The following is a 16,609-nucleotide window of genomic DNA, read 5'->3' as shown; positions in this document are numbered from 1 at the left end:
CGGATGAAATATGCTAATTTTTTTAGATAGGAATTTGGGGTTTTCATGAGCTGTATGCCAAAATCATCAATATTAAAACAATAAAAGGCTTGAACTACTTCAGTTGTGTGTAATGAATCTAAAATATATGAAAGTCTAATGTTTATCAGTACATTACAGAAAATAATGAACTTTATCACAATATGCTAATTTTTTGAGAAGGACCTGTATACCTGAGAAAGCAGTATTAGCTTTCTAAGCTAACAGGTCTATAGCCTGGAGGTATACGTGTTCTTCCTTCCATATAGAAGGTCTCAGGTTCAAATCCCAAAAGAGACTTGTAAACTTTTTCTTGAGTTCATTTTTATCTCCCTCATTTAACACATAATAAAAGGTGTAAATTAAATTTTACTGATTTGCCTAGCGAAATGGGCTGATGCAAGTAATGCTGTACTTGCTCGGCTCTCAGTAAGTGTATATCATGTTATGACACTGTTCTAGGATATATTTTACTTTTCCTGATACTCCAATATAATACTCCCCATATCTAGCTCTCCGTGCATGATTGCATCTGCTGCTTCTGCCCTCACCATGCTGAAGTCTTGCCCAATGCTCAAATGTGGTCATTTGCATATGAATAAAAACACTGATATTTCTGCAGCTGTAAAACACAGACAAAAGAAAGTTATCGCTTTACTAAACATAATCAACTTTACCAAGTAGTATCTTTGGTTTAATAGGGTTGATCATGCTGACAGAGGCTCTTTAAGAAATACTACACTTATGAAAATAAGCCAATGCCATCGTCTCACCTTCTTCACTGAAGAACTTCTCCACGGGTCCTACAAGCTGATTGATTTCGTCCAGCTCATCCTTGCTGATATCTGGATAAGGAAACACTTCTTCCTGGTAGACAAAACAAGAAAACTCAGCTTTGTGAATGTGGCTAAACAATAAATCCCGAGTGAGACACATGCAGGTTTATTTATTGTCTGTATGTCACAATGGTGTCCTTACGCTACTTTCACACTGGCGTTTTGGCTTTCCGTTTGTGACATCCGTCATGGGCTCTTACAAGCGGTCCAAGACGGATCAGTTTTGCCCTAACGCTGGGTTCAGACCTGAGCGTTCTGAAACGAGCGCTCTGTATGCGCGATTGTACGGGCGTTTACAATCGCGCATACAGAAACTGGCGTTCACACATTGTCGCGCGTTCCCGAATTTCTATTTGCGGGAACGCGCGACAAACGCCCAAAAAAAAGCTCAAGCACTTGTTTGAGCGTCGGGCGTTTTACAGCGCGATCGTACGCGCTGTAAAACGCCCAGGTGAGAACCATTCCCATAGGGAATCATTGGTTCTTGCCTGTTGTGCGTTTTACAGCGCGTAGGAACGCGCTGTAAAACGCTCAGGTGTGAACCCAGCGTAATGCATTCTGAATGGAAAAGGATCCGCTCAGAATGCATCAGTTTGCCTCCGTTCAGCCTCCATTCCGCTCTGGAGGCGGACACCAAAACACTGCCTGCAGCGGTTTTCTTTCCGCCATGTGGTGCGGAGCAAGACGGATCCGTCCTGACACACAATGCAAGTCAATGGGGACGGATCCGTCTTTACTGACTCAATCTGCCACAATAGAAAACTGATCCATCCCCCATTGACTTTCAATGGAGTTCATGACGGATCTGTCTTGGCCATGTTACAGATAATACAAACGGATTTGTTCATGACGGATGCAGATGGTTGTATTATTGTAACAGATCCATGACGGATGTGTGAAAGTAGCCTTACTTCAAAACCTACAGTACAACTCTATGATATATAAGGTATCTGCTGGTGGCAGACTATCAGATGGATATAAATAAGCTACATGATAAAAATGACCTCCGTCTCCTTCTGCTATTGGCACATTCCCTCCCCATCTCTAGACCCACTGAGGTTCCCCATAGGTCAGATGTCTGTCACGGCTGGATCCTGGCGCAGAGGACCTTCCCCCAGTGCCTCCAGGGCTGCACAAATTTCAGGCTGAAGGAATCAAATTTTCCCTCAAAATTTACAACTGGCATTTACATTTTTTTGGGGTTGTTTTCTATTGATGTAATAATTACTTTTTATCGAATGCTTCCTGAAACAGAAGAATCATACTTACCTGCTCCCCGCTGCTCTGCCTCCATTGCGTCAGTGTTCTGGTCCCCAGGGTGTTTACATCCGGCAGTGCATGGGCATGGCATGCTCTGCTGCAGCCAATAATTGGTTTCAGCAGTGACGTTGCCACAAGCGGCACATCACCTCTGAAGCCAGTCATTGGCTGCAGCAGAGCATGTGACCACGCCTACCCACTGCATGGGGACTGGAACATGGACAAAAAACTGAGGCAGTGCGAAGGACCAGAGCGGTGGGGAGCAGGTAAGAAGAAGGCCTCATGCACGCGACCGATGCGTGCATCCGCTCCGTCATTTTTCACAGTTTAGCGGAGGTCCCATTCATTTCTATGGAGCTGTGAAAAAAAACTGATAGTCCTGCGTTTTTTCTCCGCGTCCGTGATTCCAGTCCGTCCAAAAAATATAACCTGTCCTATTCTTGTCAGTGTAAAACGGAGGACAGACCCATTCAAGTCAATGGGTCCGTCCCAAAAAAAAAAAAACAGATGCACAACTGGTATGTCATCCGCGTCCGTTTTTTTTCTACAAGACCTTGGTGCAATAAAATTACACTTTTCGTTAACCTTCCTTTTTTTCCCCTTGTCAGACAAAAAAAAAAAAAAAAGGAAGACACAAGGAAACACAACTAAAGCAAAATCGGACACAGACCACTGAAGCCAAATCACTGACAGTGAAAAAACACTGTCGTGTGTATGAGGCCTAAATCTTATGTTTTAGGAGTCAGGCTGCGAGCATTAGATAAAAATTTATTTTTACTGGAAAACCCCTATAAAGGGAACGTGTCATCAGAAAAATGACCTATTGTTTAAATCACACTATTATGTTTAAGAATTTTTGATTATGTTATTTTTAATTTTCCATGTCAATATCTATATTTAAACAAAAAACATAAAATCCTGCAGTTTCCAACAGCAGGTCATTTTCTGATGACATTCCCTTTAATGCTTTATAAATGCTGTTAAGAACAGGAAATAGAATAAAACAAATCTGCAGAAAATAAAAAGATTATCTGGTTTTACCTGGCGACACATTTCCTTTAAAGTGACCCCGTCGCCTGTACTATCCAGCCCTCACTGAGGGCAGCGAGGTGTAGTGGCAGAACCTCTGATTTTATAGAACAGGCATGCTGAACCCTGCAGAACGTGCCAGCTGTCCCCACCCTACAGCGCTCCCGGACTGTGCTGCAGGGATCGGCATGTCAGTAATATGACCGCCAGCTCAGAAGTGACAGGTGAAATCAGAGGGTCAGTCACTACACTATGCTGCTCTCAGTGAGGAGAACATAGTCGAGGGGACAGGTTCCCTTTACCTGCTTTAATAAATACTTGTATTTGCCATGAAATAAAATTTCTGGAGTATTTTTCTTAGGTTTCTACACTGTATTGTTCCGGTTATTCCTCCTGGAAATGTATGAATTGATTAGTGGGCGTTACAGTTGGAAATGTGTTCCTAAACACTCTGACAGTGTCCAATGTGCAGGGACCCCTGCCCCCAATCAGAAATCTCCAAATACAACAGGACAGCAGCAAGGAGTTAATGAGCATTTCCACCAAAAATTTAATTGGCTGTACCGTCACTATGCCGCACAGACCTCTTGCTAGGCCTGCAGGGGTACATGACACAGGGATTCTCCATTTGACCCGTCAGGACTTGCACTAGGCATAAGAAGTTTAAATCCATGCATATATTTTTACTTTAACATACAGGCAAAGTTCATTAGCGATCCTCCCAGAGAACCATTCCAAAAGCTCCACATAGGTCTCCCTAGGACACTCATCCCATGCTTAGAAAGCTGGTTGTGAGTATGCACAAAGAAAAGTCCAGCTCACCCAATTGTCCAAACACCTGCGTGCACGGAAAAGGCTGGTGAGCCTGTATATCCTTGATATGAAAGCACAATGAAATTCCAGCACTCACGATTTTGGTAGCTAAAATCTTCGTCTTTTATTCAGGCAGTAGACATATAGACAGGACATCCACCCACAAGTGTAGCAACTTTGACGCGTTTCAAACAGTAGTTCTTAGTCGTAACAATGAGCAGTGTCTCCTCTGGTACCTTTATACTAGTCTAAACTAAAAAGTGATTACTCTCCCCTCACCTGAGGGGCGGGGGAGCAGAGGAGGCAGGGAACAGTTAGAATTTTGGAGCACCTCAACTACATAAAAAACCCGCACAGTGTGAACACATCCAATGCGGCTAAACACTTTATCTGCAAGCATGAAAGCCAAGTGCGCAATTTCAAAGCCTTTGCAATTGAACAGGTGAAATTACCCAGAAGAGGAGGAGATTTTAAACGCCTAGTGAGACTTAGAGAGGCTTTTTGGATCTTCAAGTTGAACACTAGACATCCAAATGGCTTAAATAAGAAAAACGAACTCATGTATTTCTATTAACTCGTGACTTTTCTATTTTTTCACTCTTTTCATCATATTCATTTTTTCACTTCAATCAATAGTAGTAATGGAGATATAGGACCTATGTCAGAATTAGCAGCATAACACTAACATATATGGATCCATGCAAATAAGTTGGTTATATATAATTAATGTGGTGTTCTATTGTTATCCTGACAATTGATATTCTATGACAATTTTAATATGCTCACTGTTTTTACTTATGGTTATTTTTCACTTCAGATTTATGTAATAATCAGTGACTTTATATACAGGTCCTTCTAAAAAAATTAGCATATTGTGATAAAGTTCATAATTTTCTGTAATGTACTGATAAACATTAGACTTTCATATATTTTAGATTCATTACACACAACTGAAGAAGTTCAAGCCTTTTATTGTTTTAATATTGATGATTTTGGGATACAGCTCATGAAAACCCAAAATTCCTATCTCAAAAAATTAGCATATTTCATCCGACTAATAAAAGAAAAGGGTTTTTAATACAAAAAAAGTCAACCTTCAAATAATTATGTTCAGTTATGCACTCAATACTTGGTCGTGAATCCTTTTGCAGAAATGACTGCTTCAATGCGGCGTGGCATGGAGGCAATCAGCCTGTGGCACTGCTGAGGTGTTATGGAGGCCCAGGATGCTTCGATAGCGGCCTTAAGCTCATCCAGAGTGTTGGGTCTTGCGTCTCTCAACTTTCTCTTCCCAATATCCCACAGATTCTCTATGGGGTTCAGGTCAGGAGAGTTGGCAGGCCAATTGAGCACAGTAATACCATGGTCAGTAAACCATTTACCAGTGGTTTTGGCACTGTGAGCAGGTGCCAGGTCGTGCTGAAAAATGACATCTTCATCTCCATAAAGCTTTTCAGCAGATGGAAGCATGAAGTGCTCCAAAATCTCCTGATAGCTAGCTGGATTGACCCTGCCCTTGATAAAACACAGTGGACCAACACCAGCAGCTGACATGGCACCCCAGACCATCACTGACTGTGGGTACTTGACACTGGACTTCAGGCATTTTGGCATTTCCCTCTCCCCAGTCTTCCTCCAGACTCTGGCACCTTGATTTCCAAATGACATGCAACAGTCCAGTGCTGCTTCTCTGTAGCCCAGGTCAGGCGCTTCTGCCGCTGTTTCTGGGGAATGCGGCACCTGTAGCCCATTTCCTGCACACGCCTGTACACGGTGGCTCTGGATGTTTCTACTCCAGACTCAGTCCACAGCTTCCGCAGGTCCCCCAAGGTCTGGAATCGGTCCTTCTCCACAATCTTCCTCAGGGTCCGGTCACCTCTTCTCGTTGTGCAGCGTTTTCTGCCACACTTTTTCCTTCCCACAGACTTCCCACTGAGGTGCCTTGATACAGCACTCTGGGAACAGCCTATTCGTTCAGACATGTCTTTCTGTGTCTTACCCTCTTGCTTGAGTGTGTCAATGATGGCCTTCTGGACAGCAGTCAGGTCGGCAGTCTTACCCATGATTGCGGTTTTGAGTAATGAACCAGGCTGGGAGTTTTTAAAAGCCTCAGGAATCTTTTGCAGGTGTTTAGAGTTAATTAGTTGATTCAGATGATTAGGTTAATAGCTCGTTTAGAGAACCTTTTCATGATATGCTAATTTTTTGAGATAGGAATTTTGGGTTTTCATGAGCTGTATGCCAAAATCATCAATATTAAAACAATAAAAGGCCTGAACTACTTCAGTTGGTGTGTAATGAATCTAAAATATATGAAAGTCTAATGTTTATCAGTACATTACAGAAAATAATTAACTTTATAACAATATGCTAATTTTTTTAGAAGGACCTGTAGATGCATGAATTTTCTATTGTAAAACATATGAGCAGTGCCTCACCTGGAAAACAAGAGGTTAAAGTGTTCCCTGCCTCCTCTGCTCCCCCGCCCCTCAGGTGAGGGGAGAGTAATCACTTTTTAGTTTAGACTAGTATAAAGGTACCAGAGGAGACACTGCTCATTGTTACGACTAAGAACTACTGTTCGAAACGCGTCAAAGTTGCTACACTTGTGGGTGGATGTCCTGTCTATATGTCTACTGCCTGAATAAAAGACGAAGATTTTAGCTACCAAAATCGTGAGTGCTGGAATTTCATTGTGCTTTCAGAACTCAGAAAGCTGGCTCTGGAATAATAATGATTTATAAGGCAGTGCGCCCCTGTGAGAACCTGGAATGTATTGTATTACACTGACAGCATTATGTCAGTGTAATTCATTAGATTCCTGGACTTTCAGGGTCACATCATTATAATGTGATGCGGTCCTGTCAGAGGAGTGGAGGTCAGAAAGGACCTCCGACTGAAATACGCTGCGAGTTGACACCTGGCTGCAATTATCAGGATCAGGGGTAACGCAAATTCTGGTCACTTAACCCATCAGATTCTGAGGTCAATAGCGACCACATCATCTAAGAGGTTTGTCAGGGAGAGGGCTCCCTCTGTCTTCCAATCTGGACCCCTGGCTGAAATTGCAGGGTTCTGGTCAGTTGTTATGGCAGCCTTGGTCCTTGTGAAGGCTCCAAAGCATGCCATAGGAAGGGAGAGTTCACATCACTGTTTCATTTTCCATTCTTCTGATCCATCAGAAGAACAAAATAATAAACAGCCGTCACGTTCGGGTGTGGGAGGGAAATGCCACACCAAACATAGGAGGGAAAGTGGTAAGGGAATAAGGCCTGAAAACTAGGTAAAGGAGATGGACACTAGTAAAACCCTAATCAAAGTCCCGACTAACTACCAGTATGAACAGAGACCCCAGAGGTAGGTGAGTTTATACACAGGAATATCTAGTGTCCTAACTCACCCTATAGGACCCTGGTACTAATGTCAGGACTGAGACAACCTGTTCCTCCAAAAGGAAGGACAAACAGGAGTCTACCTCAGGCCTTAATACAAATGACAGGGAAATGCAACACATAAAATAACCCAAACAAAATACAAAAAGGGAAAGAAAACACTCAAGACCATAATAGCCACACCTGGGAAAAGAAGGTGCGGCAAGCACCAGAAACAACACAGACGTGATTTGATCCAAACAGAAAACATGTCAGATCAAACCACGTGTTGCCAATCTCACCGATCTCCTGACACCTGTCGCGGGAACGTCCGTGACACCAGGATCCTGTAATTAAAAAAAACGGATCCTGTTGCACATTTGGCATCAATTTGATTACTTTCTATCTGAAATCATTTTTTTATACGAAAAAAAAAAATAAGTACTGCATGCAGACTGAAATGGCTCAAAAGGATTTCAAATGTGCAACAGGATCCATTTTTTTTTCTGTTCTTCTGACAGAACTCTACTTAAGACAGCTTGTTAAGCCCCGCCTGTGACACAGCTTAGTAGAAAGCTATTAGAAATCTAAAACTGCAACAGTACACTACTGGAGTCTATGGATCGCGTGTTAAAATTCTTTTTAAAAAGCTCAAAAATTATAATAATTCTAATCACTTCCAAAATTTACATGTAAAAATAATAGAAAAAACTAAATTTGTATCGCTCTATCTGAAAATGTTACAGCTGACCGGCATGGATGCCAGGAGTCAGACCTCCACCGATATTGACCTACCCTGTACCTGAGGCATAGACACTAATTATATTACCTACTCAATATTAAAACATCACTGTCAGGTGGGTCATGAGGACGGGAGTTGAGGAACACTGCTCTAGGGAATCATTCACTCTCTCTATAATCCTGCCCATGTTTTCTCTACTCTCTCTGTGCATAGACAGATTCGAAGAAGAAACTACTTAAAAGATTTATCATCATCTTGAAAGAAGGTGGACAAGTGAAGATCCTAAGGAGACCCTACATTTACACGTGTTTGTGTCTTTACCCCCCCTTGTTTCCATTCTGACACTACTTTCCTCTTCTGGTCCACAATTATTGGCTGAGGTGGGTCATCATGTATTGGCTGAGCGGGCCTTTCAGGCGTGTTAAGCCGAAGCAGAGGTGGAGAGCAGCCGGGGATGAAGCAGTGTCAGAATGGTAGGGGGATCAGTGGAGGTGAGGAATGCTTCTTTTTTATTTTAAAAGTTTTTCTATACACATGAATTTGGCCCTGGCATTCCTTTTACCCGTTTCAAACAGCAGAGGCCCGGGCTAATGTCTGTGACCTGCAATAATGCTGCAGGCGTTTAACAGTTTAATCAAGTGTGACCACAGCATCTAAATAGCGAGAAACCCAGAAGCGTGCGCTTCCGGTTTAGGACCAGCTCGCCCATACAACAATCAGGTAAGCCATTTGTTTGTTCTAATAAGTTGAGTCTCTCTGAAGAGACCCAGCATATTAAAGCTGCAGTTCTTAAGGAGGCCTGCAGGTGACAGGCCTCCATTAGGTGAACTACAAATAGAGCTTAGACAAAAACATAAATCTGAATACTGCATATTGTAACCGCCTAGAGGGGCAAAAAAAAAAAAGTTAATATATAAAAACTGAATAACTCCCTTTTCCCAGAATAAAAAATACATAAACAATTAAAAAAAAACATTATTGGCATTGCCACGTCCGAAAACGCACGTACTATTAAAATATAAAAACTATTTATCCCATGCAGCGAATGACGTAGCTGAAAAAAATCAAAATGGCATTTTCACCATTTTTCCATAGTTTCACTTACCCTAAAAAATGTTATAACATGTGATCAAAAAAAACACACACACACACACACACACACACACTCCAAAATGGTCCCTCAAAAAAAATTTCCCACACAGCTCGGTAGACATAACTATTAAAAAGTTATGGGGATCAGACTATCTCAATGTAATAAAACATTAAAGGGAAACAGTCAGCGGCAAAAGTCATCCCGAACCGCCAGCAGTACCTTCACCCTGGGTTCACACCTGAGCGTTCCTCAAACGCGCGTTTTACGCGCGTTTTTTGTAATAGTAGACGCGCGTTTGTGTCATTGACTGCAGTGTCCTATGGCCACAAACGCGCGTCAAAACGCCCCAAAGAAGCTCAAGTACTTGTTTGAGCGTCGGGCGTTTTACAGCGCGTTCGTACGCGCTGTAAAACGCCCAGGTGTGAACCCTTCCCATAGGGAAGCATTGGTTTTCATGTCTTAAGCGTTTTACAGCGCGTTTGAACGCGCTGTAAAACGCTCAGGTGTGAACCCAGGGTCAAGTAGCCGGCAGTGAGTTTCGAATGATGATTTTCTTACTGCATTCTGATGAGGCAAAAGTATGAAAAACTATCTTTTATCCTCCGTCCGCGCTATTTTCCATTCAGACTTAAAGGGTTTCTACCACTTGCATATTACATATTTGGTGATCAGACACTAGCGATCCGCTAGTGTCTGATGTAGCTTACAAGCTAATTATTACCTTAATCCGTTCGGCCCATACCTCAAAAAAAGCACTTATATCTTTATGCAAATGAGCCTCTAGGTGCTATGCAGGCGTTTTTCCAGCACCTAGAGGCTCCGTCTACCTTGCAGTTTGCCGCCCAGCGCCTCGCTCCAGCACGCCCATCTCTTACCGTATTCGATCCTCCCCCTGCTTCAGCCTTCAGAAATCCCGCGCCTGCGCCGTTCGTCGCGGCATTCGGCGCAGGCGCAGTCAATGTCTGACCGCTCCGTGCTCAGACATTTCCACTGCGCCTGCGCCGATGTCATCGCGGGATTTCTGAAGGCTGAAGCAGGGGGAGGATCGAATACGGTAAGAGATGGGCGTGCTGGAGCGAGGCGCTGGGCGGCAAACTGCAAGGTAGACGGAGCCTCTAGGTGCTGGAAAAACGCCTGCATAGCACCTAGAGGCTCATTTGCATAAAGATATAAGGCTACTTTCACACTAGCGTTCGGGCGGATCCGTTCTGAACGGATCCGCCCATAATAATGCAGACGGAGGCTCCGTTCAGAACGGATCCGTCTGCATTATATTAGCTAAAAGAAAGCTAAGTGTGAAAATAGCCTGGGACGGATCCGTCCAGACTTTCAATGTAAAGTCAATGGGGGACGGATCCGCTTGAAGATTGAGCCACATTGTGGCATCTTCAAACGGATCCGTCCCCATTGACTTACATTGTAAGTCTGGACGGATCCGCACGCCTCCGCACGGCCAGGCGGACACCCGAACGCTGCAAGCAGCGTTCAGCTGTCCGCCTGTCCGTGCGGAGGCGAGCGGAGCGGAGGCTGAACGCCGCCAGACTGATGCAGTCTGAGCGGATCCGCCTCCATTCAGACTGCATCAGGGCTGGACGGCTGCGTTCGGGTCCGCTCGTGAGCTCCTTCAAACGGAGCTCACGAACGGAAACCCGAACGCTAGTGTGAAAGCAGCCTAAGTGCTTTTTGTGAGGTATGGGCCGAACGGATTAAGGTAATAATTAGCTTGTAAGGCTACTTTCACACTAGCGTTCGGGCGGATCCGTTCTGAACGGATCCGCCCATAATAATGCAGACGGAGGCTCCGTTCAGAACGGATCCGTCTGCATTATATTAGCTAAAAAAAGCTAAGTGTGAAAATAGCCTGGGACGGATCCGTCCAGACTTTCAATGTAAAGTCAATGGGGGACGGATCCGCTTGAAGATTGAGCCACATTGTGGCATCTTCAAACGGATCCGTCCCCATTGACTTACATTGTAAGTCTGGACGGATCCGCACGCCTCCGCACGGCCAGGCGGACACCCGAACGCTGCAAGCAGCGTTCAGCTGTCCGCCTGTCCGTGCGGAGGCGAGCGGAGCGGAGGCTGAACGCCGCCAGACTGATGCAGTCTGAGCGGATCCGCCTCCATTCAGACTGCATCAGGGCTGGACGGCTGCGTTCGGGTCCGCTAGTGAGCCCCTTCAAACGGAGCTCACGAGCGGACAGCCGAACGCTAGTGTGAAAGCAGCCTAAGCTACATCAGACACTAGCGGATCGCTAGTGTCTGATCACCAAATATGTGATATGCAAGTGGTAGAAACCCTTTAAAGTCAAGGGGGCAGAGACTTTTTTTTTTTTTTTTTTTTTTACAATACCACCCCATTTGGAATATTTTGCCTGCTTCCGAACTACATTGCATGCCATAATAAATGGTGTAATCAGAAAGCACAACCTGTCCTGCAGAAAACAAGCCCACAGATGGCTGTGTGGATGGAAAAATAAAAAAAGTTATGGCTCCGTGAAGACAAATGAAAATACAAAAATGGAAAAACTTCAGGTACCCAAGGGGTTAAAGACAGTGGTTTTGTTTACTAGCATTTTCTCCCTATAGAGATTGTGTTGGCAAAATGCATTAAAAAAAAAGCCAAGAGTTACAGCATGGTGGGGGAAATGTATCAGAACTGGTGTAAAGGAAAACTGGCTTAGTTGCTTATAGCATCCAATTATTTTATATAATATATATATATATATATATATATATATATATATATATATATATATATATATATATATATATATCCTATGGAATATAAAAGGTGGAATAAGATTGGTTGCTATGTATTGCGCCAGAAAGACAAAAAAAAAAAAAAGCCACTTAATGACCAAAAACACCAGTAACAAAAAAAATTCCAGCAAAAACCTACAGTATGTATGAAAGCACCGTTTGACTTGCAATATGTTGTGGCTTTGGAGCTCACAGAACAGATAAGGAGGGATAAATCACACTTGCAGACACAAAGCTGTGTCCAATGGAAAACTACTGTATAAGATCACACGACCACCAGCATAGGCCAAGACTTCTGAATCAGGTGACCTCTGTCACATACAGCTACACTGCTCGGCGTAGGGAACTATCTGCAGCTTGTGGTCAAACTGAACAAAACATGCACCAAGTATAGTAAATACAGTAGTAATACACCATTAAAATAAAATAAATAAATACTTGCACCCACAGGGTGATGCTGCACCTCATTCGTTTGGTATTACTCTCCCAGGTTCCAGCACCATAGCCGAAAAGTAGGGCAGAAAGGGAGAAGGGTGGGCACAGTACACCGTCATGGTCCTGATTATAGAACCCCACAACCAATGCAGGTGACAGCAGAGAACATCTAGCCTTCACACACAGCAGGTACCACAGGGCAGCAGCTTGCCAGTCACTCATTAATCTGACAGCACATGACTGGTCTACGGTTATGGTGGAGGTGACCTGCACACTATCAAGCATTCAGAAATCTCCCATGTGATAAGAGCAAAATACCCCAGCCAACAGCTGCACAGAGAGCCACGAAAGTGTGTCAAAGGTCTCTCCGCCAGCCCTGCGCCGTGTCACAGTCATCACAGCCTCAGCTGCACTTCATAGTTTACTTTAGGGTTGAGTTACAGAGCCTACAGGCCTTTACACGTAGTGTAGGCAGGAGAATAATAAAGGGAAACTGAGTTCTGCAGTACACCGCGTCCTTCTACCTTTGGACTGGCACTTGCCTTGGATCCACCAGACCCAAGACCAAGAAGAACGAAGGTCATTTATAGACTCCCTACTCTAGTTTTTGGCATAAAAAAGGCGCATGGATACGTTATACAAATCTTTTAATGCCCAAGTGCCTACATTTTAGGTCCACATGGCAATTTTACGCTGCTCTCGACACTGGTGAATGGTGGGGAGGTGTGAGGGAGTGGCGGGGGCATCAGTCTCGGCAAATTTACGGCAGGAATGACAAATGAAATCGACTCCAGGCGGGGGGGGGGGGGGGGTATAGATTTCAATCCAGGCGCATGGACTGGCAGAGGATGCGCATACTCTACGACAAGGCCCGAGTCTCCTCATAACTTAGGGTACTTTCACACTTGCGGCAGTGTGATCCGGCGGGCAGTTCCATCGTCGGAACTGCCCGCCGGATACGCCGATCTGCCGCTGACTGAAAGCATTTGTGAGACGGATACGGATTCGTCTCACAAATGCATTGCAAGGACAGAAGATCCGTCTCTCCGCTTGTCATGCGGACAGACGGATCCGTCTTGTATATTTTTTCACATTTTTACCGGTCTGCGCATGCGCAGGCCGGAAGGACGGATCCGGCATTTTGAATGCCGGATCCGGCACTAATACATTCCTATGGGAATAGGCAAGTCTTTAGTTTTTTTGGCCGGAGATAAAACCGTAGCATGCTACGGTTTTATCTTTTGCCTGATCAGTCAAAACGACTGAACTGAAGACATCCTGAATGGCTTACTCTCCATTGGGAATATGCCTGATCAGTTCTTTTCCGGTATATAGCCCCTGTGATGGAACTATGCCGGAAAAGAAAAACGCAAGTGTGAAAGTACCCTAAGGCACATTCTCTGGAAGCGCAGGGGATACTTACAGAGCACTCTAAATTAAAAGTGTACCTGTACCTTTAAAAAAAAATATTTGATACATCAGTGATATATCAAAGGTTTTGATCTGTGAGGGTGCGAGTGTCGAGACCAACTGCTTAAAATGAGGAGTTCGAAGCCCCCACAGAGAGCGATGTCTCTCCTCACTGATGAAGATGGGCAAATAGAAAAATCTATGAAGATGTCGCAGTCCGTCTCCAGTAGTGAGTAGAGATGGCGCTTTTCTCTTCCCGTTTTAGCGATCAGTGGGGGGCCTCAGAACTCAGACTGATCATATCCTTTAATATGTTGATATGAAATATGAAAAGTTTTTTAGCTTTTTTTTTTTTTTAAGTAAAGGTACAGAAAGGGATAAGCCAGACCTTTACATCTGCAGGCGTCTGTTAGTTGGGACCCCCAGCGATTACTGCAGCCGAGGGTCCCCAGTGCTCATGTGAGCAGACCCTCTAGAGCAGTGATGATGAACCCTTTAGAGACCAAGTGCCCAAACTAAAACCTAAAACACAGCAATTTAACCTAAATACTAATATAGTATATCTTCCATGTACTTTTATCATTTATCTATAATAGCCTGCCTATATTCAGCACGCCCGGCGCCCCGTTTATAGCGCACGCCCCGTTCATAGTGCGCCCCGCGCTGATGAATGGTAGGAAAAGTCTAAGTCATATTGGTACACATTAGACTTTTTCCAGAGTCTGGATGCCCACAGAGAGGGCTCTGAGTGCCGCCTCTGGCACCCGTGCCATAGGTTCGCCACCACTGCTCTAGAACAAATACATAGATCATCACTGGCACAACCGTTGTAGATCCACAGTAGACGTGTCCAGATAATAGTCAATGCTTCGCCCCATCTGCATTTACTAAATGGTCCTCCGTTATTTTCTATGGGCGCCTCATATATCTATATTTCCCTTGCAGCTGGGGGTCTCAGCGCCCCTGTGATGATCACCAACTATTATAACTATCAGGTTACCTGCGTACGGAGGGGATTTTTCTACAAAGTGAGAATCTGAAGAAAGAATAAACTTGCTTCAGATTTAAATAGGTTTTAAATCTCTATCCTCAGAAAAGGTTATCAGTATCTGATTGGTGGTGGTCTGACCACTGCTGATCAGCTGTTTGAGAAGGCATCGCAGTAGCTCCGTGGCCTTCTCTCTGCTCACCAAGCATATCGCAGTACACAACAGCTGTGCTTAGTAGTGCAGCTCAGCCCCATTCACTTCTATTGGGCTGTGCCTAGGCCGGGGGCGGCTCTAGCTGTGGAGCCGGGGAGCAGTCAGGCCGGCTCACTCTCCACCCCAGGCTCAGATCTCTTTTCCTGATCGGGCATGGTTGCTACATTGCATCTCCAGCTCACTCTCCACTACGTCCTGATGCTCGCAGTGTGAGAACGTGGTACGTGGAGACACGCACTATGACCTGACGTTGTGCTCATCAGGTCACAGTGGAGAGCGTGTCAGACCTGCAGAGTAGGAGGTGCCCGAGCAGGAGCCCAGTGCCAAGACGGATCCGTCCCCATTGACCTGCATTATGGGTCATGACGGATCCGTCTCGCTCCGCATCCCAGGACGGAAAGCATGCTGCGGTTTGCTCTCCGGTATGAGAACAGAATGCATTTTGGAGCGTTTCGTTCTGTTCAGTTCCGTTCTCTCCCCAATGACAATGAATGCGGACAAAGCTGAAGCGTTTTTTTTCCGGTATTGAGACCCTATGACGGATCTCAATACCGGAAAACATTAACGCTAGTGTGAAAGTGCATGCAACTTGAGTCACACACCTAACTCCTCATTCCAATCCTGTCACTTCTGATACTTACACTGGAACCAACAACTGCAGAACCACAACTCCCAGCATGCCCCGAGTGCCACAGTCTGTCAAAGTATGCTGGGAGTTGTAGTTTTGGCCGCTGTGGGAGAAAAGTTTCTGTAATTAGCAGGTTCCTAGCAGGCGAGGTTGACTTTACCTTGGCAATGGAGCCCAGGAAGAGCTGCTTAGCGTACGCCAGACTCCGGGGCCCGGTGTGTACAAGCCGGCGTAACTCCACCGGACGGGCCCCCCATCCCCAGGCAGCTCGCCCGAGCTGGACACACAGCCGGTTCATTCCTCTCATGTCAATGTCACGGCCAGCAAGTGAGTACTCCTGGTTGGACGCGGCCTGCTACGTCATCAGTAGGCGCGGCTGCCGCCTGGTCACGTGATCCTGCAGGGTGTCTATTTGTTTTGAACTTCCCCGCTGGGAAACTACAGTTCCCGGCATGCAGCGGGAGGCGACCTGGGCGCTGAGGTAGTCACTGGGAGACTGAGGGCTGCACGAAGTTCACATCTCCTCATTTAACTGCACCAGGCTTGGGAAAAGATCCTTCATGTCACTATGTTGTAATGTTTGCAATGGCAAAATTGCAGCTGTATGAAGTAACATCTCCAGTATGTGACCTGCCATAGTCATAAAGTCCGTCAAATCACCATAGACTTAAGACTGCCTTTTTCTCCAGTCTTAAAGGGGTTATCCAACCCCCTCTAATGCCTGGGCCCCTCATACTGGTCATACTTACCCCGCTCTCTGGCACCTGTGCTGCTTCTGATACCCGCACGGCCACCACTGCATCTCCCCTTTGTGCGGATCAGAACATCCGCCGATAGGGGGGAACAGAGAATAGCAGGTCGCGACGGGTACAAGCCTCCCTAGCATCACCCGCGATGCTAGGGAGGGTTGTTCCTCTCGTGGCCTGCTATGGCGTTCCCCCCACCTTTCCAGATGTTTTGATACATGCGACACGGCGGCAGCCATGCGGGCATCAGAAGGAACACGGGT

General features: G+C 45.2%; 1 protein-coding gene across 1 annotated transcript in view; it reads right to left on the bottom strand.

Moving 5' to 3' along the window:
* ACAD9 (acyl-CoA dehydrogenase family member 9) overlaps window positions 1-15,960 on the bottom strand; it is a 61,845-nt gene extending 45,885 nt beyond the window's left edge. Inside the window, exons 1-2 of the mRNA XM_044302148.1 lie at window positions 15,761-15,960; window positions 792-885 (exon numbers count right to left, since the gene is read on the bottom strand). Of these exons, the coding sequence (XP_044158083.1) occupies window positions 792-885; window positions 15,761-15,907 (241 nt within the window). The 5' untranslated portion in view covers window positions 15,908-15,960. The remainder of the gene's footprint in view (window positions 1-791; window positions 886-15,760) is intronic.
* Window positions 15,961-16,609: the final 649 nt, after the last annotated feature.

This window comes from Bufo gargarizans, chromosome 7 (assembly GCF_014858855.1).
Source record: "Bufo gargarizans isolate SCDJY-AF-19 chromosome 7, ASM1485885v1, whole genome shotgun sequence".
NCBI classification, from domain to species: Eukaryota; Metazoa; Chordata; class Amphibia; order Anura; family Bufonidae; genus Bufo; species Bufo gargarizans.
Note: the sequence above shows the minus strand (reverse complement) of the source record. Positions and strands in the feature narration are given on the sequence as shown.